The sequence below is a fragment of the Zingiber officinale genome, chromosome 4A (genome assembly GCF_018446385.1).
Source record: "Zingiber officinale cultivar Zhangliang chromosome 4A, Zo_v1.1, whole genome shotgun sequence".
Lineage (NCBI taxonomy): Eukaryota > Viridiplantae > Streptophyta > Magnoliopsida > Zingiberales > Zingiberaceae > Zingiber > Zingiber officinale.
The window spans coordinates 89,960,765-89,987,877 of record NC_055992.1 but is presented as its reverse complement, the minus strand read 5'-3'; the positions used below and the strand labels follow the sequence as shown (position 1 = coordinate 89,987,877).

The 27,113-nt window shown below is 45.2% G+C and overlaps 1 protein-coding gene across 1 annotated transcript; it reads right to left on the bottom strand.

Annotated features, from left to right (window-relative positions):
• Positions 1-121: 121 nt before the first annotated feature.
• Positions 122-4,029, bottom strand: LOC121970132 (F-box protein SKP2A-like). Its single transcript, XM_042520627.1, has 5 exons — positions 3,807-4,029; positions 3,321-3,588; positions 1,127-1,478; positions 907-1,048; positions 122-760 (listed from the first exon to the last, which is right to left on the bottom strand). The coding sequence occupies exons 2-5, from the start codon at positions 3,569-3,571 to the stop codon at positions 393-395; spliced, it is 1,113 nt and encodes a 370-aa protein (XP_042376561.1). The 5' UTR covers positions 3,572-3,588; positions 3,807-4,029; the 3' UTR covers positions 122-392.
• Between the last annotated feature and the right edge of the window lie 23,084 nt (positions 4,030-27,113).

The window sequence follows — 27,113 nt, the reverse complement described above, 5'->3', positions numbered from 1 at the left end:
ACTTCAATTCATTTCCCCTCGTTAGTATAACTCCTAGCAACTCATTTGGAGGGGTCAATTCTCTAAATTCCGTTTTACATAATCTCAAGGGTATTTATCATCAAACAAGTAACGCAAGAACTAGCAACATAAGAACTAGAATTCATTGATAGCAGAAAGCTTTTGTTTTATTGTTTACACGCAGGAGAGGAGGAAACCAAATAATGTATAGTGAATCGTTACTCAAACAGGAAAAAACAAACTACTTGTTCCAAGCATTTGCATCTAGCAATGTGGATATTCAAATCCACGATGCAAAACCGCACACTGAATTTTTCTTATTCACGGATAATGGTTTTGACCTTCAATTTTCTTTGTACAGAAACTTTTGCATGTTAAATATTTCATGATCTTCAGTAAGCGTGATTTGGAAATGCAGATCTACTGGCACGGTTATCTTGGGCAGCACAGGCACAGTGCACAGAGGTAAGACTAAGGCAGCCACTAATAAGGAGCGAATACCTGCCAGGACAAGTATGCAGCTCTGGAAATGAGTTGCAGACGGCTTGAACAGCAGGCGGAGTTAAGGCAGTGCACTGGCTGATATTGAGGCTCATCAGCCCACTCTGGTAACCTTTTTTGATTTTCCATGGTCCATGCTTGCTACTCACTAGACTATTGGCTAGCGAGTACATGGCTCTGTCGGTGATGTTTTGGCAGTAGTACAGGCCGAGGGACCTTAGTCGCGGGCAACCATTTGCCAATGCAACCACACTCTCATCTGAAAAGAAACAAATAGTTCACATTTTATTGCCAGTACAAGGCTCCTTAGTGGTATATATCAATTGTTAAAATGCATGAGATTTATTCATTCTCCCAAGATGAATTTGAGTAGAGTTATCAGACTGTTCAGTTCAGACGAATTACCGGTGATGAGAATACAACCACACAGATCCAAAGCTTGGAGATCAGGGCAACCTGCTGCCAAACTGATAACTCCCTTGTCACTGACGCCCTCACACCAACCAAGATTCAATGACTGTAAGCCATTGCAATTGCATGAAATAGCCTGCAGAGGGAATTTAGAAGCTTGAGGAAATTTTTTTTAAAGAAATAATATATGATAGACACAGACGAAGATACCAACATGTAGAGCTCGGTCAGATGCAGCTTTTGCACATCCACAGAGATTCAAGTATTTTAAATTTTTAAAACATCTTGCCAGATATTCAAGGGAAGCATCAGTAAAACCTGAGCATCCACTTATGTTGAGTTTTGCTAAGTGGGGACATCCATGGCCCAAAGCATACAATGAACGGTCAGTTAGTTTCTGACTTTTGCTAAGGTCTAAATCCCTTAATTCATGGCAGTGCTTGGATATAGTCTCAACATCATTGTCCTCAAGTTGAGGACTGTAATTTTGCCGAAGCGATAGAACTTGCAGCTTTGGTAACTTAGGGATAAGCGATTGCACAAGATTGTTCATGTTATTTTTGCACCTGCAATAGCAGAAAAATTGAATTTTATAAACAAGTCTTTGAATTCAACCAATAGCGAGTAGTTTATGAGAGAACCAACAAGCGAAAAATAAATTAAGGTCCATTCCGAAAGGCCAAGGAATTTTGATCCAAGGCTCGACTAATCGTTGGAACCAGAGGGTTGTCCACCAAGAGAACCCCAATCAACACTTGTTGAAACCATGGTTTCAATCACCCGAAACATTTGAGAAAGCATGAATAAATACATCTATCTATCCATTATATGCATCATCCAGAAACAAACAAACTAGAGAGTTTTTTACAGTAATGAACTAAGCAACAGGATCTTAAAAAATATTTTTTTTTAAAAAAAGCAACTTTAATAAAAGCTGCCCCAAACGATGCCTAAGTTCTTAATTTTGTTGAAGGTACCAACAAACCCTTGTAGCCAGGGTCTTGGGTTTGACCTGCCTTCATTAAACAATGGGGGCTTGAGAGCTTCCACCAGATGCTATCTAAAAAAAAACTAATCACTTTTGTCATTACAACAACTACAAGTGGCCCATACTCTATTGCATATAATACACACCCTTATCTTGCGATTCTGTTCTATAAAAGACCATATCCGTAATATGCACTGAGATAAAAAAAACAGAGATTCTAATATGTTCTTCAAAAACAAAAGAAAAATAAAAGAAAGAAACAAGATTCTATTTGGCCACACTTTATTCTACTCGCCTTCAACTTTAATACATTCTACTAGGTAGGATTTTATTATCACATGGACATAGGAAATCAAATCTCATTGCTCAATTATTAGTTTTTTGTTTTGTTCAGACTAAATTATTAGGTTTTGGCATAGTCTTGAGTGTGCATTGTGTTACTCTTAATGGGATCTTAATATCTATATCTTGTGCTCATAGGATATTTACCTATATCAAAGATCATTAAGCTCCTCAATTGTCTCATGCACTAATATATTCTGAAGTTTCTGCAACGACATACTCTCCTGAAGTTTCTCAGATCAAACAGTTATGTTGGCTTCGTTTTGTTGTTGTTTATGCTCAACTGATTGATTGTAGCTTAAACAATAGAGAATCCTTTTGTTTCATCATACTAAGAATACTATGTCAGCTACTTGTTCAGTGAAACTTTTATGACCCTGGTGGTAGTAGCCTTCTTCATCCTCGTCAATCAAGTAGGCTGTCATTTTGCATGAGAATGGTCATCAACAGAGCATTCACCGGGTTAATACATAAATAATTGTCTCCGTGATCAGTGAGATGTGGGGATCTAACACTTCCGCATCAACCACAGCATCATCATTGCCAACATTCCATTAACCTCCTTCATGTTTGAGTACCTCACAGCCCTTCTCTATCAACAAGGTGTTGAAGAATGAAACCATAGTTGCAGAGTCACCGCTTACTATGGCGAAACCTTCATCAATTGGGGTGCCCACATGTTCCTTGGGATCACTTGAAAGGATGATGCTGTTGAGATGGGTGGGTTTTCCAATAATTTGCTCTGAAGTGATTGTAATTGCAGAAGGTAAATAAGCAGGATCCAAGAAAAACATGCATTTTTATTACGTAATGATATTATGGTGGGAGCTTTCTCCCCCGTCCTTTAAAAGGAAAGTAATGCATACGCTTGGGGGTGGCTCCTTTTCAAGCTAAGAATCTCACTTGAGAAGATAACTAACTAGAGACCAACGCTAGGCCATCCCATTACTACACCTACCTCTCTAGCGAAATATATATGTTCTTATGTGTGTGCACAGGAAGCCGAAGAGAGCAGCAATTCGGAACAAACAAAATAGAGAAAACAAATAATGAAAGAAGAAAAAAAATTCAGCAGTACCATGCAAGCGAGAGATTTGTAAGCCCCAGGCTCAGAGCAATTCTCCACCCTTTGCAAACACCACAAGCCACAACCACAGTGCGATCATCACCCACGAGAGAGAGGATTCGAAGCAGTAGCTCCACAGGAAGATCCTTCCAACCTTGCATAACCACCATTGACCTCTCCACCTTCTCTTGGCTGCCGCCGGCAACCATAAGGCTCCTGAAGCAAACCTCCAAATTCACAGTTTCTGGATTGCCGCCTCCCATATCAGTAGTAACCCAACCTGCACGCGAACACCAATCCAAAAATCAAAAACAGCGACGGCAAAGCTCTAAATCTTATTCATCTCCCCCAAAGTTCCCAACTCAATTGAAGCTCACGAACGAATCAACAAGAAACAAACAAACACCGTAAAGCTTGTTAGGCTTCTTACTCGACAAGTATTCAAGTGCAAGCAACAAGCAGTGATGATTCAAACACTAAAAGAAGATAAGAGCAAACCTCGATTCGTCCGACTCCTGTTCGTTTCCCCACGAAGGCCAAACGAAGCGGATACTTCCAAGGGAGAGCGAGCACTTCAAATCTCCAGATCCCCAAGGAATCGAAGACGGATGGTCAAATTCGACGCCAGACGAGGAGGAGATGCGACTAAGGAAGAAGGATCGATCGATCGATGGATGGATTCGCACGGTGAGGAGCTCGAGGTCGAGGACGCTTCGCGCATTTGAACACGCGTTACAAAGGAATGAAAAAAGAGATCCGTATGTTAACATCTAAAAATCACCCCCAAGCAATACTCGATGAGGTGGCGGACGTTGGTTGGAGAGTATGATTGTAGGGAGGTGCGTGTAGGAACTAGGAGGAGCAGGGAGCGACGTCCGAACTCGGAACGTACGGGATGCGACATGACACGTGGCGGTAAGAGGCAGCATGATACGTGACGTGAGGAGCAAGGATCAGTGGCGTGATGGATTTATTATAGTTTTAAATAATTATTTGATAATTTTTTAATTGGTTGAACGGGTCAAAGTTCACGATACTTTAAACAATTATTTGCTCGGGACGCTCTAGGAATTATTATCTTCATAAAATTTAAAATTCAAATCTCAATCAATTTAATGTTAGAATCTCGATAAAATTAAAATAAATATTTCTCTCATATATTAATTATTATTTTAAAAATTAATTATCGTCCATAATTTATCTTCTTTATAGTAACTATGAGACGGATTGATAAAAATGTTAGAAGCGATCGTATTTATCTTTTATCATCACGATACCTTCAACAATTGAATAAGAAAGTACATGAGTTAAGTTTTGGTAGATGCATGAGAAATTTTTTTTTCCAATCTTTTCAGTTTTTTTAAGGGTTGATTATAAGTTAATTTTATAATTTATATTTTCCATATTATTTGGAAGGAACTCATAGAAATGTGTGAAATGCAGGTAATTATTATTTGTTGCTATAAGTATGCCTTAAATAATTAAGTCAATAGAATTTAAATTATCTTATTATTTTATTAAAAATCTATTCTTTTACTAATTAATTTTAATGAATCTTAAAATAAAATTATATTAATATAATTTTTTCTTTTTTATACTAAAAAAAATTTCAAGATTTATTAGTAATTTTCATAAATTCATCCATCAGGGATCTAGAGTTCAAAACTTAGTTATAATATTTTATTAGAAATTTTCTCATTAATTAATCAGTGATCTAGAGTTTGAAACTCAGCTGCAACGTATTATTAGAAATTTTTCTCATTAATCAATCAGAGATCTAGAGTTCAAGACTCAGCTACGACATATTATTAAAAAAATTTCTCATTAATTAATTAGAAATCTAGAGTTCTCTTTAGTCTCAGATCTTATAATTGGCAACTCTGCGAGTAGAGAAGCTTCTATAAATACCTTAGGTCGGCAATGTTAGAAAGTATAATTTGTTGGGACCGAAAATGTAACTAGAGGGGGGTGAATAACTCGGCGCGATCTTGTGCTCGTCGTTGCTTGTTTCTTCAAGATGATAGCAGTGGAAAATACAAGAAACAACACAACAATGTTAACTCTAGGGATTTACTTGGTATTCACCTCAAGAAGAGGTGACTAGTCCAAGGATCCACACACTCACGCACCCTCCACTATATAAACATTCCTTTTCGATAACTACCGAAGGCAGATCGAGAAGCCTTACAAGCTCTCAGTACAAGAAGAAAGGAAAGGGAAACAAAATACAATAAGATCTTATAAGTTTGCACAAGAAACCCTAACCCTAACTTCTTCCTCGCCTCTTGACTTGGACGTGTATCAGCACAAGCCTCCAAGAATCTTCAAGAACTGACGGTAAGAACTCTGTGGAGAAGCTGTGGAATCGCTGGTGTCGCTAGAGAAGAAAGCCGAGAGTTCTGCCGACGAAATCGCACGCCAACGTCTATATCCAGCGCCAACGGTCAAATCCCAATCGATTGGATTGCTCCCAATCGATTGGGGAGGCTTTGGATCGATCAGCCGATCGATCCAGAGCGCCTCTGTGCTCTCGAGAATTGTCTGGATCGATTAGCTGATCAATCCAGGGCTTATCGCGCGAAATCGCAGCTCCCAATCGATCGGCTGATCGATTGGAGGCTCTGAATCGATCGGCCGATCGATCCAGAGCTATTCTGTGCGATCGCGAGCTTCTCCCAATTGATCCGCTGATCGATTGGAAGGAGGCTTGTCGCGGGGACTCACCCAATCGATCAGGTGATCGATTGGGCATGAGCCAATCGATCGGCTGATCGATCCAACTCATGGTTTTTGCCCAAAGCTAAGTCCTAAGTCCCCTTTACCAACATCCAGTCAACCATGACCTGTTGGTACATCATGTCTAGCATCCGATCACCCTCGACCTGCTAGGACTCCCTCACCAAGTGTCCGGTCAATTCCTTTGACCCGCTTGGACTTTTCTCCTTGTGCCAAGTATCTGGTCATCCTTGACCCACTTGGACTTTTCTCCTCATGCCAAGTGTATGTCATCCTTGACCCACTTGGACTTATCTCTACCAGGTGTCCGATCAATCTTGATCCACTTGGATTTCCCTTACCTGGCTTCACTCACTAGGACTTCCCTTCTGCCTAGCTTCACTCACTAGGACTTCACATCTGCCTGGCTTTACTCATCAGGACTTCCCTTCTGCCTAGCTTCACTCACTAGGACTTCTCATCTGTTTGGCTTCACTCACCAGGACTTTCCTTCTGCCTAACCTCCTAGTTAGGACTTTCACCTGGCTTCACTCACCAGGACTTTCCTTCTGCCTAACCTCCCAATTAGGACTTTCACCTGGCTTCACTCACTAGGATTTTCCAGTCAAGTATCCAGTCAACCTTGACCTACTTGACTCTCCTTCACATCTGAACTGGTCAACCTTGACCAAAAAAGGAATTGTACCAACAATCTCCCAACATGAACAATTGCACCTGCAATCTCCATGTATTATCAAACATCGAAACCTAAACATCAAGACTCGAGCTTGAACCAATTCAAGTTCAGTCAACTAGGTCAACCTTGACCTAGAGAATCTTGCACCAACAATCTCCCCCTTTTTGATGTTTGATAATACCTCCTTTAAGTTAGGCTAATCCCATAGCCTCAAACTCCTTCATGCTAATATGAATGAGGGTTCCCTTCATTCTCCTCCTTTTCTATAGGGCAAACTCCCTCTTAGGTAATGAAGGCCTAACTTAAACCCTACATTCTCCCCCTATTGATACACATCAAAAACTCTCCCATTGAAGAGTTACCCAACGTTGTTCATAACTTCACTCATTGTTCACAACATAATAACGAATGTCCCAAACCCTTCATTATTCTTAACGCTCAACCTTGAGCATATACCACCTGGTATATTCATACACGATTCAAATGAAGGTCCCATACCCTTCACTTTCATCAAATGCTCATCCGTGAGCATATACCACGTGAACAATGAAGATATCCACTCTCCATTGTAGGCAAATGTCCAACATTGAGCATTTACGTTAAGGAAGGTTAACCACCTCCCAAGGTGTATGAAAAATAGATTTTCATGTCCTTAAAGAGTAACTCCCCCTAAAGACATGCACGTAACTTCTGTCATTGCACCAACAATGACTTGGAATCCCTAAACATATAGGAAACCCAATTTTAGAAGTGTTTGAGGTTCAAAAATTCAATAATGAAACCAAACCTCAACCTAAACCTCTACTTAGTCTTCTTTAACCAATCCATTCTTGTTTTCATCATGAAAACTCCCCCTAAAGGTATACAAATGTTTTTGAGGGGTTAGGAATGTCTACATAGACCAAAAATGCTGAAGATAAGCTTTCCCAACCAAAATCAGCATTTGAATTGATTGGAGTTGGGTCCCAATCGATTGAACCCTGCTGAATCGATCAACTGATCGATTCAGACTACGTGGATCGATCGGCTGATCGATCTAGCGAGCTTCTGCTCGCAGGAAAAATCCTCTCAATCGATCACCCGATCGATTGAGGCACTCTAATCGCTCTGAAAAACTAAAAATTTATTTCATTGAATTTCAGAAACTCCCCTAAAATTCTACAAAAATCGAAAAATCATGAAAATTCATGTAGACAAAGGAAAAATAGTTTTCTATGAAAATACTTTCTATTTTCAAAGATTGATATAAACTTGGAAACTTGTAAAAAGTTTAGTGTTTTCTTCCAAGTTTGTGCTCAACTATTCAATGATGATTACTATCAAAAGATAGTCTTCATCAAGGTTTTCCAAAGCATATTTAAAATCATTTTCAAAACCAATATCCAACCATACTTTTTGGGCTCAATGCACATGACTTGTACATTAGCTTTCCCAATGATTGGAAAACACATAACTATGTGTTTTGATGAACCTAAAACTCATAAGAATGCACTAAATCAACATCTCGAGTTTTGTTCATCATCCTAACATCTCACTTGCATCTAATGTGTACAAAACACATACAAGTCACCTTATAGTTCTTTAGTAAGATGTAAACTTTGGTTTTGCCCTAATCTAGGGATCATACATATCTATCTAGACATTTTGAGGTTATGAACATCCACCAAGGATGTTACTTATTAATGAATGCCATTAGTCCTTAGTTACAAGGAAATTAAATGAATGCATGATGATGTTATGGTATACATCAAAGATAGATACTTTTCAAAGGAAAAATTTCCTAGAACTACATGATGTATGTATGGTATGACATGGTATTTTTATATTTTTCATATTTAAACCATGAATGCAAAATTTGATGTCATGGCATATGATGGGCAAACAAAGCATGGTAAAATAGCATAAATAAAATATACCTAGATTATCTATCTAAGTATCCTAAAACCTTAGCTAAACTTAACTTAAATCTTAGATTGCCCATGATTTCTCAAGAAGATGTCAAAACCTAACTTGACATTTCTTTTGCTTTTATAAATTTTGTGCCAATTTAAATTAAGCATATTCCTCAAATTTTGGCACAATTTACTCTTTCAAGAGTAACCAAAAAATAAGGCTTAGATTTGCCTTTAACTTCCTAAGAACATACCACAATCCCAACTTGGTAGTTCTTATGATTTTCCCAGATATGCCAATTTTATTTTAAAATCAAATTTATCACATTATGACACATCTTACTCTTTCCAAGAGTAAACCAATAATCCTTATTATTTTCAAAGGTTAACAATAACCTTGAAAATGCTCTTAGAGTGCCAACTTTATCATGATTGGGTTAACTACCCTTTCAATTAGAGTTGACACTCTCTAACCCATCTAAGGGGTAGAGAAAATGCTCCTAGGAACCCAAAACCTATTGGTGCTCCTTGGATGCTCTCGGTGCTCCTTGGATGCTCTAGGTACTCACTAGGGATAACCTCCCTAGATATTTTCCCAGTGACCTTGTTAGACTTTTTAGAAGCCTTAGTCACATTTCCTAAGTCAACTATAGGAATTTCTTCTCTTGTGACCTTCTTTGTGACTTTCTTGGACTTCTTAGAAGTCTTAGTCACGTTTGTTGTAAAAATACTTTTAGGGATAACCTCCCTAGTATTTTTGACTTGACCATTTGACTTAGGGTTGGTTTCATAATTATATAGAACCATATGGTAAGAAAACACATCTTTTTTGGTTTAAGGTTTGTATCCCAAACCCCTATGGCCCTTAGATGACCCTTGTTGTGCTAAACCTAGGTTTTGTTCACTTTGCCCTTTTAGGATACTTTCCATCCTTTTTAGGGTCTTTTCAATTTTATCAAGCCTTGACCTCAAGACTTGATTTTCTTCCCATAAATCCCTAGATTTCAATTTTCCCTTAAATCCTTGAGCATTTTTATTTCTAAGCTTATAACTATGGTCCTTAGTGTTATTGCCTAAACTTTTACCTATCTTCCTAACCCTAGGTGTGATAGTCTTAGCATGGAGAGCCATATGTTTTTTTAATGCTATAATGCTTCCTATTTTTATGGTAAATAGCATTAAAATGATAAAAATTAGAATTAACATGATTTTTACCATTATTTAAAGGGGTAGACTCAATAAATGATACTTTTTATTTTACCTTGGAGGCTCCCTCTTGACTCATGCTTCCTCCCTTAGGCTTGACAACCTTCTTCCCCTTAGGACATTGACTTCTATAATGTCCTTTTTGGTTGCACAAGAAGCACACAATGTGCTCCTTGTTCTTCTTTGTTGTGGGAACAGTCTCCTTGGGCTTCTCCTTGCCCTTTGATGTCACTTGACCCTTCTTCTTGGCCAATTTAGGGCACTTGCTCTTGTAGTGCCCATATTCCCTACACTCAAAGCATATAATGTGTTTTTTATTTTTAAATGAAATATTTATACCTTCATGTGTATGAATGACATATTCTCCTTTGGATCCGGAGGTAGAAACTTCCTCTTGTTCCGATAATGATGCTCCTCCAATAGATTTGACTCGACTTGTAGAGGTGGAAGCTTCTTCATCCTCTTCTTCTCTTGACCCGGATGTGGAGACTTCTTTTTCTTCTTGATCCGGTGTCAACAAAAATTGCTCCCCCTCAATCCTAGAGGTGGAGGCTTCATCATCTTCATCTTGTACATGGAACAAAGAGTATGCTCCCTCTTTGCTCTTTTCATCGCATTCCTTTGAAGATGAGGCCTCTTGGATTTCTTCTTCGGAAGTTGAACATCTCTCAACTTTGGAGTCCACTTCCTCTTGATCTTGACCCACGGAGTCGCCCTCTTTGGATTCTTCTTGAATCGGTACAATGGAGGGGATCTCATGAATCGTTGCCAATTTGCTCCAAAGCTCCTTGACATATCTGAATTCTCCGACTTGAGCCAAAATATTGTTTGGCAATAAATTGACCAATAGCTTGGTCACTTTGTCATTTGCCTCGCTCCTTTGAATTTGCTCTTGGCTCCACTTGCTCCTCTTGAGAGTTTTGCCCTTTGAATTTGTTGGAGCTTCGAAGCCTTCCATGAGAGCAAACCATTGCTCTATCTCCATCATAAGAAAGTTTTCGATTCTTGATTTCCAAGATCGAAACTCGTGGATACATATGGTGGAGGCACCCTCGTGTCGAATCCGAATCCTTCTCCGAATTCCATTTTAAGTTGAGCTTGATGATGAAGTCTTTGACTTGATAGAATTTGCACCAACTTCTTCACCCTCTTGCTTTTTGCCTCTTTCGACGATGATTCCAGTGAAGAGCGACCTCGCTCTAATACTACTTGTTGGGACAAAAAATGTAGCTAGAGGAGGGGGGGTGAATAGCTCGGCGCGATCTCGTGCTCGTCGTTGCTTGTTTCTTCAAGATGATAGCAGCGGAAAATACAAGAAACAACACAACAATGCTAACTCTAGGGATTTACTTGGTATCCACCTCAAGAAAAGGTGACTAGTCCAAGGATCCACACACTCACACACCCTCCACTATGCAAACACTCCTTTTCGGTAACTACCGAAGGCGGAGAAGCCTTACAAGCTCTCAGTACAAGAAGAAAGGAAAGGGAAACAAAATACAATAAGATCTTACAAGTTTGCACAAGAAACCCTAACCCTAACTTCTTCCTCGCCTCTTGACTTGGACGTGCACCAACACAAGCCTCTAAGAATCTTCAAGAACTGGCGGTGAGAACTCTGTGGAGAAGTTGTGGAATCGCTGGTGTCGCTGGAGAAGAAAGCCGAGAGTTCTGCCGATGAAATCGTACGCTAACGTCTTTATCCAGCGCCAACGGTTGAATCCCAATCGATTGGATTGCTCCCAATCGATTGGGGAGGCTTTGGATCGATCGGTCGATCGATCCAGAGCGCCTCTGTGCTCTCGGGAATTGCCTGGATCGATCGGTCGATCGATCCAGGGCTTATCGCGCGAAATCGCAGCTCCCAATCGATCGGTTGATCGATTGGAGGCTTTGAATCGATCGACCGATCGATCCAGAGCTATTCTGTGTGATCGCGAGCTTCTCCCAATCGATCAATGGTCGATCGATCCAGGGCTTATCACGCGAAACCGCAGCTCCCAATCGATCGGTTGATCGATTGGAGGCTCTGAATCGATCGGCCGATCGATCTATAGCTATTCTGTGTGATCGCGAGCTTCTCCTAATCGATCCACTGATCGATTGGGAGGAGGCTTGTCGCGGGGACTCACCCAATCGATCAGCCGATCGATTGGGCATAAGCCAATCGATTGGCTGATCGATCCAGCTCATGGTTTTTGCCCAAAGCTAAGTCCAAAGTCCCCTTTACCAACATTCGGTCAACCATAACCTGTTGGTACATCATGCCTAGCATCTGGTCACCCTTGACCTGCTAGAACTCCCTCACCAAGTGTCCGGTCAATCCCTTTGACCCACTTGGACTTTCTCCTCGTGCCAAGTGTCTGGACATCCTTGACCCACTTAGACTTTTCTCCTCGTGCCAAGTGTCTGGACATCCTTGACCCACTTGGACTTTTCTCCTCGTGCCAAGTGTCTGGTCATCCTTGACCCATTTGGACTTATCTCCACCAGGTGTCCGATCAACCTTGATCCACCTGGATTTCCCTTGCTTGGCTTCACTCACCAGGATTTTCCTTCTATCTAGCTTCACTCACTAGGACTTTCCTTCTGCCTAGCTTCACTCACTAGGATTTCTCATCTGCCTGGCTTCACTCACCAGGACTTTTCTTCTGCCTAACATCCCAGTTAGGACTTTCACCTTGCTTCACTAACCAGGATTTTCCAATCAAGTATCCAGTTAACCTTGACCTACTTGACTCTCCTTCACATCTGAACTGGTCAACCTTGACCAAAAAAGGAATTGTACCAACAATCTCCCCACATGAACAATTGCACTTGCAATCTCCATGTATTATCTCCATGTATTGTCAAACATTGAAACCCATATATCAAGAGTCGAGTTTGAACCAATTCAAGCTCAATCAACTAGGTCAACCTTGACCTTGGGAATCTTGCACCAACATAATTTTCTCAGTTTTTTTTACTAAGATCAAGTATAATATTAAATTAATTTTTTATTATAGAAATTAAGAAAAAAAGGAAAAATTAGCCATATTATTGAATATAAAAGTGATACTTAGAAATACAGAGTATAGAGTCTTATATAATTAAATTAAAAAACCCTAAATATAAAGGGAAAAAATTAAATTGCCCCAAAAGCAATACAAATAAATATATATAATCTAACATCTCCCCTCAAACTCACAACGCTACAGCTAAAAGCATTGAGAGTTTGTTAGACAAGAAACGAAAGCTGAAGTGTAATGTAACAATCAATTTCAATATGTTTCGTCCGCTCATGAAAAATTGAATTATGTGTAATTTGAATAGCACTCTAATTATCATAATATGACGGAGTAGGTTAATGAAGAAAAGATACTCATATCTGTAAGCAATCAACGTAACTAAACTATCTCATAAATAGTTGAGGTCATGACACAATACTTAGTTTCTATGGAAGATCTAGAAATAACATCATATTTTGTTACTCTTCCAAGAAATGAGGGAATCACCAAGAAAAACACAGAAGTCAGTGGTAGATTTGCTATCTGTAGGATCACCAGTCTAATCAGCATCAGAGTATACATGCAGCTCTAGAGATGAAGTAGAAGGAAATAAAAATATTTGAAATTGAGTGCTCCGAAGATACCTGAGAATACGAAGAACAACATCCCAATGAACTGTAGTTGGTACATCGATAAATTGACTAATCATATGAACAATATACGCAATATCTGGATGTGTCACAGTGAGATAAACGAAGCTTTCAACAATAGTTTTATATAAACTAGGATCCGACATTAGATAGAGAATCTTGAGCATTAGTCTCAATAGGAGTATCAACGACTCTATTATCAGTAAGACGAGAATACTCAAATAGATTAGATATATACTTTGATTGAGATAAAAGATAACCTTTTGGGGAATAATTAACCTCAATGCCTAGAAAGTACTATAGTATACCAAGTCTTTCATAGCAAAAACAACGAGTTAACTCAGACTTCAAGGAAGTAATTTCATCAGAATCATCACTAGTAACAATCATGTTATCAACATATAATGATAAAAGAATACGACCTGCACTTATACATCTGATAAACAATGATTAATCATGATTACTATGATGAAAACCAAGCGAAACAATCATTGTAGATAACTTCTCAAACTAAGCACAAGGTGCTTGTTTGAGACCATAAAATACTTTACGAAGTCTGTAAACTTCATCAAGTTGGTGTGAAATATCAGAAGGAGGTGTCATATAAACTTCTTCATGAAGATCACCATTTAGAAATGCATCCTTGAGATCCATCTGAGATATTCTCCATCAACAAATAGAAGCAACAACAATCAAAGTATGAACAATCGTTATTTTTGCAACAAGAGCAAATGTTTCCTCATAATCCATGTCATACTCTTGAGAATAATCTTTAGCAACAAGACGAGCTTTGTATCGTTCGATAAATCTATCAGATTTAGTTTTGATCTTATATATCCAACAAGAACTAATTGTGTGTTTTCTTGGTGGTAACGGTACTAAATTTCATGTACGAGTCAAATGTAAAGCAGTTAGTTCCTCAGCTATAACACTCTACCAAAATGGGTTACAAATAGATTCTCTATAAGATACATGCTCAAAAAGATAATAAACAAATGCAACAAATGAAGCAAAAGAACGAGAATAACAAGAGTAAACAAAATTTATTAATTTAGTAGACTTACTAACACGAGTGGATTGACGACGATAAAGAAAAGGATCATCCGCAACCTTAGGAGATGATTGGATAGTGGCAGAAGGAGGAGCATGTGGAGTGGATATGTCAGGAACCAAAGTACCAAATTCAGTTGAGCTATTAGTAGGAGTTGTGGGTGAAGCTTCCTTAGTGTCGGTATTGAAAGGATTAATACAAAATAAATCTGACTTTGTCATATTATGTGATCCGGTAGTAAGAGCGGGCCCCCCTGCAAAGTCAACGCCAAGTGGAAGTCACCGGAGCAGCCGCCCATCGGGGGAGAGTGTGGTCCGACCGGACGGACGGACGTAGACGGCCGGTCCGACCGGACTACCGGCCGGCCGATGGAATCGAATACCCCTTATGGGTCCGGCCGGCTCACACTTATGGTTGGAAGGCACCCTGTCAAATCAGGGTTCCGGCGCTCAGTGGAGAAGGTAGTGAGCCGAGCGGACCTCACGCTCGGCCAAAGCCATAAGGTAACATTGCTAATAGTCCCATGAAGCACGTGATGGAGGATCTCCCCAAGTAAACCACCGCATATGTCCGAACGGATGTTGAGGGAGCTGTCCGCCCGGAAGACAGATTTGGAGCAAAGAGGAAAAGGACAAGGAACGTCTTTTTCTGACAGCAGGTATGTTTCACGTGTGGGCCAGGCTCCAAATCTTGTGACAGGGGATTCCGCTGTCCCATCAAGGACATGCTCAGACTGTAGCAGTATGGGTCAGGTAAACTCACTGACAAGTCCTTACTGGGGTATGAGCTATGGACACGTGTACACCTCGATAAGTGTACACTCACTTCTTCGCTGCCCTATATAAAGGACCTCCCTCTTCGCCGGAGGTACGCATTCTACGTATTCTGAGACTTTGGGAGCCACCTTGTTCATCGTAATTTACCTGACTTGAGCGTCGGAGGGTCGCCGCCAGCCGGAGCATCGCGGCACCAGTTGGAGATCTACATCAGCTAGTCGGAGAGCGCCACGTGCCCAGCGTCTGTTGACTTCTGGTTCGGACAGGATCAATTTGGCGCCGTCTGTGGGAACGCTCCTGCATCCGAACAGGAACAATGGACGAGGTTGGACAACAACACACGGTGGCGCTTTCAACAGAAGAACTCGACGCTCTGGTCGAGATGAGGGTCGCCAAACTTGTGGAGCAAAAACAAAAAGCAGCAGCCGAGCGGCCGGAGCAACAAGCAACATCTGCGTCGGGTGGCCGAGCGGAAGCACCTCAAGCTACCGTCGCATTCCATCGGGCCTTATTCCGCACCCCTGAAGCCGTACTAGCTCGGAGAGATAGAGGATCTTCTTCCGACGAAATGCCTAGGCGAGACGACAGAAAGGGGAAAGCTCCCCGAGCGGACTCATCTCCCGAGCGGATCAATCGCCAATTTTCGGAGGCTATTCTACGAGACCCTCTGCCCAAGCACTACGTGCCTCCGACGATCGACAAGTACAATGGAACAACAGACCCGGATGATCATCTGGGTAAGTTCGATAACACAGCTACGCTCCATCAATATACGGATGGAGTAAAGTGCCGAGTCTTTCTTACCACCCTCTCGGGATCGGCTCAACGGTGGTTTCGGAGGCTGCCGGACGGATCCATCACTAGCTTCAAGGACTTCCGAACGGCCTTCCTCCACCACTTCGCCAGCAGTCGGCGTTATCAGAAGACAAGTGTCAGCTTGTTCGCCATCAAGCAAGAGCCGAGAGAATCGCTTCGAGCTTACATCCAGCGATTCAACCAAGTGGCAATGGATATTCCAACGGCCACATCGGAGACGATGATGAATGCCTTCACGCAAGGCCTTGTAGATGGGGACTTCTTCCGGTCGCTCATCCGAAAGCTGCCCCGAGATTATGATCATATGCTGCACCGGGCCAATGAATATATCAACGTGGAGGAAGCGCAGGCAGCCAGGAAAAAAGAAACACCAACCGAACGGGCTCCTCATGCCGAGCGGAGACCCTTGGCCACTCATCAACCGCCGAGAGGACCAAGGGCCGAAGCAATCTGCTCCCCTCGTGTGGGGTCCCAAGTACAAGAAGTAGCTGCCGCTCGAAGCAAGCCAAAGAAGAAATGGACCCCCATGTTCTGCTCCTTCCACCGGACGGATACGCACAACACGAGGGATTGTCGAAGTCTTCCCTTCGTGGCTAATCCCGTTCCCAGAAATGCCGAATGACGGTCTCCTTCCATCGACAGGAGACAAAGGACTCATGAAGCCGACCGGACCCGCACCGAGAGGCGACATCAACAGACGTCCGATCGGCACCGATCTCTAAGACAGGAGAATCGCCGAGCATCCAGAGAACGGTCCCGACCGTCCACTCGGGAAGAGGAAAATAGGAGCAATACTTCCCGCGGCGAGATCAATGTTATTGCTAGCGGGCCGACCGGAGGAGACTCCAACCGAGCCAGAAAGGCGAGCGTCCGGCAGCTCCAGATCCACGCAGTCGGTTGCAGCCAAGAGCGGGCAAATGGACCGCAAATCACTTTCGGGCCCGGGGACTTAGAAGGAGTTGAAGTGCCCCACGACGATGCTCTGCTCATTAAAGCGGTAATAGCAAATTACACTATTCACCGCGTATTTGTTGACACAGGGAGCTCGGTCAACATTATATTCAAGAAGGCGTTCGATCAGCTGCAAATTGATCGAGCCGAGCTGCTTCCCATGACAACCCCGCTCTACGGGTTCACGGGTAACGAAGTTCAGCCGGTTGGACAGATCCGGTTGGCTACCTCACTGGGAGAAGAGCCGCTCAGGAGGACCAGGACAATAAACTTCATGGTGGTCGACTCTCCTTCGTCCTACAACGTCATATTGGGACGACCAGCGCCCAGCGAATTCCGAGCAGTCGTTTCAACCTTCCATCAGAAGATCAAGTTCCCCGTGGAGGACAAAGTAGGAGAAGTACGTGGAGATCAGCTAGCAGCTCGGCGGTGCTATATAGAGATGATCCGAGCAGAAGCCTGTTCCGCTCGGAAGGCGCCCCGGATCGAGGTACACGCCATAACCGAGAAACCTCCTGCTTTAGTTTATGATGAAAAGGAGGAGGTTCAGATCTATCTGACCCGATCGGAGGCCACGACTTTTATCGCATCTGATCTGGAGGAGGAGCAGAAGGAGGAGCTGATCCAATGCCTCCAACGAAATCATGATGTCTTCGTCTGGTCGACACATGAGTTGCCCGGAATTTCGCCGAGCATAGCGCAACATGAGTTGCATGTCCGACCGGACGCTCGGCCAGTGAAGCAGAGAAAAAGGGATTTCAGTGCCGAGCAGAATGCCATCATTCGGGTGGAAGTAGAGAAACTTATGGAGGCCGGCCACATACGCGAGGTGCAGTTCCCGAGCTGGCTGGCTAACGTAGTGTTAGTCTCCAAGCCGGGCGGCAAGTGGAGAGTCTGCATCGACTTTCGGGACTTAAACAAAGCATGCCCCAAAGATTTTTATCCTCTGCCCCGGATAGATCAGCTGGTGGACTCTACGGCCGGCTGCGAATTAATTTGTATGCTCGACGCCTACCAAGGCTATCATCAAGTGCCGCTCGCCCGGGAAGATCAAGAAAAAGTTAACTTCGTGACTGCCGACGGCACATATTGCTACAATGTGATGCCGTTCGGATTGAAGAATGCCGGGGCCACCTATCAACGCTTGATGAACAAAGTGTTCAGGGAGCAGATCGGGCGGAATCTGGAAGTCTATGTGGACGACATTCTTATCAAATCAGTCCGAGCGGCCGATCTCTTCAGGGACATGGAAGAAACCTTCCGAACGCTACGCAAATATGGAGTCAAGCTAAATCCTTAGAAGTGTCTGTTCGGAGCAAAAGGAGGGTGTTTCTTGGGGTACATAGTGACCGAGCGGGGAATTGAAGCAAATCCCAGCAAAGTGAAAGCTCTACAAGACATGTCGCCTCCCAGAAATACAAGGGAAGTGCAGCGGTTGACCGGTCGGATAACTGCTTTGTCCAGATTCATCTCCAAAACCGCCGACCGGAGCCTACCATTCTTCAAAATTTTGCGCAAGACCACTAAATTTCACTGGGACAAGGAATGCGACCGAGCATTTGAAGAATTGAAGACATATCTTAATTCTCTGCCTGTACTTGCCAAGCCGATCGGGGGTGAGTCACTTTATATTTATCTATCATCAACTGAGCATGCTGTAGGCTCAGCACTTGTGAGGGCGAGCGGCGAAGAGCAGCCGGTGTATTTTCTGAGCCACATTTTAAAAGATGTTGAATCTCGTTACACCGGGCTCGAGAAGTTGGCCTTTGCTTTGGTTCTAGCTGCTCGGCGCCTTCGACCATATTTCTTGGCTCACACCATCATTGTCTGGACGAACAGCCCACTAGGAAGAGTGCTGTTGAATCCAGAAGCGTCCGGACGGCTCATCAAATGGACGATAGAACTAAGTGAATTTGACATCCAATACCAGCCCCGCTCGGCGATCAAAGCGCAATCCTTGGCTGATTTTGTGACCGAAGTGCAAAAGCCAGAGCCGGAAGCTCTGTGGAGAATATATATGGATGGGTCTTCCACTCGGCTCGGAAGTGGGATTGGAATATTGCTGCTCTCGCCTCAAGAAGAAAAGATGCACTTATCCGTCCGGCTGGATTACAAAGCTACCAACAATGAAGCAGAGTATGAGGCCCTCATAGCCATGTGGGAGCCGGTCGGGTGACACTTTATTCAGATTCACAGTTGGCCGCTCAGCAACTATCTGGCACCTTCGAGATCAACAGCACTCGGCTTAAACTCTACGCTGAGGCCTTTGAAAAACTCAAAGTTAATTTCCGCGAGGTTCTTATTCAGAAGATTCCCCGAACGGAGAATCAGGCAGCCGATGAGTTGGCCAAACTAGCAAGTTCTATAACGCCGGTCATTATCCCGAAGCCAATTGAACAAGTATCTTTGGTGGCACATGTTGACCGGATGGAAGGCCTCATGTTTCCGGACGACTGGAGGACACCCATCATGGAGTTTTTACGCTCGGGCACCACTCCTGCCGATCGGGATGAAGCCCAGCTGCTCAGTAGGAGGGCCGGTCGGTTCACACTCATCGACGATCAGCTCTACAAGAAGGCTTTCTCACGTCCGCTGTTGAAATGCGTGAGCACGGAAGACTCAGCTTACATTCTCCAAGAAGTACATCAAGGATCATGCGGAGGGCATCCGGGCGGACGATCACTAGCTAAAAAGATCCTGCTAGCTGGATACTTTTGGCCGACCTTACAAATAGACGCCGCTCGGACAGTATCTACGTGCCTTTCGTGCCAGAAGTATCACAACTTCTCCCACCGACCGGCAGAGGAGATGAAGGCATCAACCGTTTCGTGTCCGTTCGATCAATGGGGGATGGATATTGTGGGTCCATTTCCGATGGCGACCGGGCAGAGGAAATTTTTGCTGGTGGCGGTCGATTATTTTTCCAAGTGGGTGGAGGCCGAGCCACTAGCCAGGATCACCGAACAGATGGTCAAAAAATTCATATGGCAACACATCATCTGTAGGTTCGGTATCCCTCGCCGATTGGTTTCCGATAATGGGCGGCAATTCACAGGGAAAGTGCTAGAAGATTGGTGCAAAAGCTACGGCATCGAGCAACACTTCACATCCGTGGCTTACCCCCAAAGCAACGGTCAAGCTGAAGTAGCCAATCGGGAAATCCTCCGTATTCTGCGCGCTCGGCTCGACCACTTGGGAGGAAGTTGGCCGGATGAAGTACCGGGCGTTTTATGGGCCATCCGAACGACTCCTAAGGAAGGAACGGGCGTTACACCTTTTCATCTGGTGTACGGCGGCGAAGTGGTCATTTCGGTTGAAGTCGGCGTCGAGTCCGTCCAGGTCCAATGTTACGATGAAGGCAACGCCGAGCGGAGGAACATGGAGCTGGATTTGATTGACGAAGAGCGAGCCAAGGCAGCCGTTCGGCTGATGGCGTACCGTCAACGGATGAAGCAAAACTACAACCGGAGCGTCATTCCCCGATCCTTCCAGGTCGGCGACCTCGTCTGGAAGAAAATCAAGCCGGTCGGCGACGTTGGCAAGCTTGAAGCTCCGTGGGCAGGTCCCTTCAAAATCATCGAAAAGCTCCGCTCGGGCTCGTATTATTTGGAGGATAAGGACGACCGATAGCTAGATAGGCCGTGGAGCACGAACCACCTCCAGCCTTACCGGGCGGGGTGAAAGGTGTGCCAATGTAAATCATCCTATGTACTTTTTTCGACTGGATACTTGAAATGCAGAAATGAAAAATCAAGAGAACAAATATAAGGCATTGTCAACAAGAAACGAAGGTCCCGCGTCGTTCGGCCGGAGGTAAATTATCCGAGCCAAAATGCTCGACGAAGTAGACCCTGAGTCGTTCGGCCAGGAGTACGTTCTCCAAGCTGGGTGAAAGGTGCGCTAAATATAAATTTATATACTTTTTGGTCGCCTATGTACTTGCGATGCAGGAAGCAAAATGATGAAAACACATCGAGTATTCTCCGCTGAGCGGCTTACCGTTTGGCAGGGGCATATGGATTATCCGAGCCAAGCGCCCGAATAGCGAAGGCCTCCTAGCCGATTAGATTCGCAAGCAAAATGGCCCGTGCTGTTCGGCCGGGCATAAAAACTGTTCAAGCGCGAGATAAGTTATGAAGGCCAAGGTCGCTCGACCAGGTAAGGAGTTTGCCTGGAAGGCCGTCTAGCCCAGACGTTAAACCGTAGAGCCGCGCCGACCGGCTATAAATATTCGTGCCGACGAGCTCCGTCGTTAAAGATCGAGAGACGAGCCGGCGTCTATAAACCCTCCGAGCGGAAGACCGTCTAGCCCAGACGTTAAACCGTAGAGCCGCGCCGACCGGCTATAAATATCCGCGCCGTCGAGCTCCGACGTTAAAGATCGAGAGACGAGCCGGCGTCTATAAACCCTCCGAGCGGAAGACCGTCTAGCCCAGACGTTAAACCGTAGAGCCGCGCCGACCGGCTATAAATATTCGCGCCGACGAGCTCCATCGTTAAAGATCGAGAGATGAGCCGGCGTCTATAAACCCTCCGAGCGGAAGACCGTCTAGCCCAGACGTTAAACCGTAGAGCCGCGCCGACCGGCTATAAATATTCGTGCCGACGAGCTCCGTCGTTAAAGATCGAGAGACGAGCCGGCGTCTATAAACCCTCCGAGCGGAAGACCGTCTAGCCCAGACGTTAAACCGTAGAGCCGCGCCGACCGGCTATAAATATTCGTGCCGACGAGCTCCGTCGTTAAAGATCGAGAGACGAGCCGGCGTCTATAAACCCTCCGAGCGGAAGACCGTCTAGCCCAGACGTTAAATGCAGAGCCGAGCCGCCGCTTATAAATGTCCGAGCGGAAGATCCAATAAAAAGGATGGAATGGCCCCAAAAACTCGCCCTCAAGACGTTAAACCATCTACGCTCCGCTCGGCCTATAAATCGCGCCGACGAGCTCCATCGTTAAAGATCGAGAGATGAGCCGGCGTCTATAAACCCTCCGAGCGGAAGACCGTCTAGCCCAGACGTTAAACCGTAGAGCCGCGCCGACCGGCTATAAATATTCGCGCCGACGAGCTCCGTCGTTAAAAATCGAGAGACGACCCGACGTCTATAAACCCTCCGAGCGGAAGACCGTCTAGCCCAGACGTTAAACCGTAAAGCCGCGCCGTCCGGCTATAAATATCCGCGCCGACGAGCTCCGTCGTTAAAGATCGAGAGCCGCGCCGTCCGGCTATAAATATTCGCGCCGTCGAGCTCCGACGTTAAATATCGAGAGACGAGCCGGCGTCTATAAATGATCCGAGCGGACGAACCGACGAGCTCCGTCAAAGATCGAGAGCCGCGCCGTCTGGCTATAAATATCCGTGCCGTCGAGCTCCGACGTTAAACATCGAGAGACGCGTCGGCATCTATAAATAATCCGAGCGGAATGTCGTCGACACTGCAATTATCCGTATTCTCCGTCGATATTGTTAGACCGACGCTAAGTTCCACTCAGACTCGACGTATAAAGGTTCTGATCGGCTTATAACGAGCGATTCTTGCTAGCAACACAGAATGATATTCGGCCGAACGGAAGGGCTGGGGAAAACACTTGCAAGAATGCACCTCGAATGCCAAAGGTGTGATAGCAGACGAGCTGACAGCACAAGTATTAGCAAGGGGACAGTGCAAAAAGATAGAGTACACGAAAGGAAAGCATTTCATTGAAATTAAAACCTTAGGCCGAGTGGCCTAAGTACAAAAAGATTCATGTTCAGCCGAGCGGCGAAATTACAAGAATTACTCGATGTAGTCGTAGAGGTCCCTCGGAATGTTGCTCAGGAGCTCCACCTGATCGCCGGCTGGAATATTGGTGGACTCCGGAAGAAGGCCCTTCGACTTCAGATAGGTCATAGTGGTCGTAATGGCCAAGTCGAAAGCTGAGTACATCCGCTCGTAAATTTTCTCCGAGAACTCGGGCGATCGGATATGGCTTTGTCGGAGAGCGGCAACTCGGCTCGGCTCGGCATCCTGGTATTCTTTGAAGGTCGCCTGGGAGCTTGTGAGGGCCTCATTCAGATGTTCAATCTTCTCCGCATCGGCCGAGCGGCTTGCCTTCTCCAGGTCGAGCTGCTCCGTCAGCTCCTTTATCTTCAACTCCAAGCCCCGGGCCTCCACGTTTTTCTTCTCCAGATTGGAGATGGCTGTGTTCTTCCGAGTGGTGGCCAGAGTTATCTTTGTGTCAAGCGACTTGACTTGTCGCTCGGACTCGGCTAGGGCGTGGGCCTGGTCAGCTGTTTTCTTCTGCTCAGCAGCCAGCAGAGTTTGAGCTTTCTTCAGCTCTTTTTGCAGCTCGGAGTAGGAAGGGCCTTGGGAGCCGCTCGGACCGCCTGCCGCCCACAGTTGCCTTATCTCCTCGTCGGCCATAGCCAGGCGGCTGGAAACTGCTATCTCTTCCACCCATCTCTGAGGCAAGGCGCAGTTGTTAAAAGCCGAGCGGACATATTCAGGCAAAACTTCAAAAAAAAAAAAAACAACAACAACAACAAAAAACAACAACAAAAAACTTACCCCCGTAGCTGCTTGCATGTGGCTGTTAGCTAAGTTCCGGAGGGGGATCATTGCTATGCGCGCCCGAGCGTCGGCCCACATCTCGGCGAGGGGCTCTTTCAAAGTAATGGTGTGCTCGGGCACGGTTGGCCGGTCGGCTTCTGGTAGCAACTCTTCAGTTGGAAGATGAAGAGTAACCCGTATTGTGTGGCCGTGACCAGGGATCGCCCGACCGGGATCAGAAGCTGGTGCAGAAAACCGCGAATGGATGGTTGAGCGTTGGACTGAACGGCGAGCAGGGGGGAGAGTGTCGACTGGAGTGGCCTCAACCGGAGCAGTCAGCTCGTCCCAGTCAGAAGGAGTCCGGTCGGACGAAATGGTCTCGGGCACAGGCGCCTTGCCTTTAGCAGTCACGGCGGCCCGGTCGGAGGGTTGGATCGCGGAGGTAGCCGAGCGCAGCGGAGTCTCCACCCGGCGCCTCTTTTGCAGTGGTTGTTCCTCCTCCCGAACGGACCCTTCCTAGGGGGCCGTTGGTTCCCTGGAGGGGGTAGCTCCACTGGCCACCTACTGTTGAGAGGCCTGAGCGGTCGATTCAGCTTGGGTGCCGCTCTCTCCTTCGTGAGAACCGACCGGCTGAATACCCCGCGCCTCCATTTCCTTGGCCGCTGCGGCTTCCAGCGCCGCTGCCTTTCTCTTCAGAACGCCGGCCATCACCGAGTCCATGACGATGTCAGCTGCATGAAAAGAAGAAGAAATCAGTTAGCAATTAAAGCAAATGCCCAAGCAAAATTCTTACCTAAGCCGGTCGGAAGAGGGGTCCGTATAGGACTCAGCCCAAAAATGTACATCACTCCCTCGTGAAGAAGTTTGTTGATGTCAAGCCGCAGACCGGCTAGTACATTTGCGGCGTGAAGATAATCCGGTCGGGTCTTGAATTTCTTCAACTCGGGAGTAGGAGGTAGACTGACCTGCCACTGGGTCGAAAAGTTTGGCTAACTGGGCATGCGGATGTAGAAATAATAGTCCTTCCAATGTTTATTGGAAGTGGGTAGTTTATTGAAGAAGACCAGACCGGGCCGAGCTTGGAACATAAAGGTGCCCGGCTCAGCTTGCTTAGGGTAATAGAAATAAAAGAATACCTCCGGTCGGAGAGGAATGTTGTGAATCTTGAACAACACGACAACACCGCAGAGGAGACGGAAGGTATTTGGTACTAAACTTCCGAGCGGCACGCCAAAATAATTACAGACGTCTACTATAAAATGATGCACGGGAAACCGCAGATCGGCGGTAAATTGGTCGCGAAAGACACAGAAACCGCCGCGCGGCGGTCTGTGTGGCCGAGCGGCAGGACCAGCTAGGCGAACTTCGAAATCCTCGGGGATTTCGAAATTGTCAGCCAAAATATCAAAATCCCGTTGTTCGAAACGGGACCGCATGGTAGTATACCATGGGCCTAGGGATTGTTCTTCGGGATGAGAAGAACTGGCCATGATCCGGACAGAAGAAATCAAAAAAGAAGTTTCAAAGACGAAGAAAAGGAGTTTCAAAGACTGGAGCTAGGGGAAGAAATGCGAATTAGATACCGGAAAGGAAGAAGAAAAGATCTAAAACCTTACTGAGGGGAGAGGGATCGAGGAAAGGCGTCGAAGAGCGTCAGAGGGCAGAAACAAGATCACCGGAGCTCCAAAGCGCAGAGGGCAACAGTAGAGGTAACGGTGGCGAGTGAAGGTGAGAAGGAAACGAAGAATTTATAGGGTGAGGGCCGGGCGGCCTCCACCGTCGGATCCAGGTCACGGGAATCAAAGCATACATCTAGCCGTTTATTTCGAATTGCTTCGATCACATCAAAATATCATGCCACCGCCTCCGTACTCTGATGGCATTGCTCCACGTGGCAGTCAATCATTCGGAGCATTTAATGAAGGTATGATCAACCTTGATGTCGAAGATTGGCGCAGAACGCGAGGAGACCCGGTCAAGGCCATCATTGATTCATTCAAGGATATCTCTACGGCTGACCGGGCGGAGAGTATTAGCATGGAGGAGCCGTTCGGATAGACTCACAGTCCAGTCAGTCGGATTATTCGCCTCCTTCGACTAGACTTGAAGGGGAGGCAAGTGATCCGGTAGTAAGAGCGGGCCCCCCCTGCAAAGACAACGCCAAGTGGAAGTCACCGGAGCAGCCGCCCATCCGGGGAGAGTGTGGTCCGACCGGACGGACGGACGTAGACGGCCGGTCCGACCGGACTGCCGGCCGGCCGATGGAATCGAATACCCCGTATGGGTCCGGCCGGCTCACACTTATGGTTGGAAGGCACCCTGTCAAATCAGGGTTCCGGCGCTCAGTGGAGAAGGTAGTGAGCCGAGCGGACCTCACGCTCGGCCAAAGCCATAAGGTAACACTGCTAATAGTCCCATGAAGCACGTGATGGAGGATCTCCCCAAGTAAACCACCGCATATGTCCGAACGGATGTTGAGGGAGCTGTCCGCCCGGAAGACAGATTTGGAGCAAAGGGGAAAAGGACAAGGAACGTCTTTTTCTGACAGCAGGTATGTTTCACGTGTGGGCCAGGCTCCAAATCTTGTGACAGGGGATTCCGCTGTCCTATCAAGGACATGCTCGGACTGTAGCAGTATGGGTCAGGTAAGCTCACTGACAAGTCCTTACTGGGGTATGGGCTATGGACACGTGTACACCTCGATAAGTGTACACTCACTTCTTCGTTGCCCTATATAAAGGACCTCCCTCTTCGCCGGAGGTACGCATTCTACGTATTCTGAGACTTTGGGAGCCACCTTGTTTATCGTAATTTACCTGACTTGAGCGTCGGAGGGTCGCCGCCGGGAACCCCCTTCCCGGCCCGACTTCTGTGCAGGTTAGCCGGAGCATCGCGGCACCAGTTGGAGATCTACATCAGCTAGTCGGAGAGCGCCACGTGCCCAGCGTCTGTTGACTTCTGGTTCGGACAGGATCATTATGCGAACTAGTTGGAATAGAAAAGAATAAAATATGTTCAAGAAAATAATATGATGAGAGACATACAATTTTTGATTAACAGGATCAAAACAACGATATTTTTTTTTACTAACACGATAACTCCAAAAGGCACAAAGTGTAGACTGAAAGACTAACTTATTACGCTCGATATGCTGATGAAGGATGAAACAAGTATAACCAAAAATACGCAAAGGGGAATAGAGAAGAGCTTGCCCATATAATTTTTTAAAAGGTGACAAACCTGAATTGTGTAAGGTTGAAATCTATTAATCACATGAGTAACGATAATGATCGCTTTTCCCCAAAAGATATTAGGAATACTAGTAGGCAATAAAAATGAATCAGCTATTTCAACAAGATGCCTATATTATCGTTCAACCACACCATTTTATTTAGGAGTATTTATACACGAGGTTTGATGAATAGTACCATCAGAAGCAAGTAAATGTGAAAAATGATTCAAAGTGTATTCACCCCCAAATCAAAACAAAAATACTTTATGACACTAGAATGTTGAGTTTTCACAAGAGTTCTAAAGTT

What these genes read in the sequence shown, in the direction of transcription:
- LOC121970132 (XM_042520627.1), bottom strand. Translation starts at nt 3,571, where the DNA reads ATGGGAGGCGGCAATCCAGAAACTGTGAATTTGGAGGTTTGCTTCAGG. An exon ending in CATCTGACCGAGCTCTACAT is followed by an intron (nt 1,049 to 1,126) that starts GTTGGTATCTTC and finishes TTCCCTCTGCAG; the next exon opens with GCTATTTCATGCAATTGCAA. An exon ending in TGGTTGTATTCTCATCACCG is followed by an intron (nt 761 to 906) that starts GTAATTCGTCTG and finishes GTTTCTTTTCAG; the next exon opens with ATGAGAGTGTGGTTGCATTG.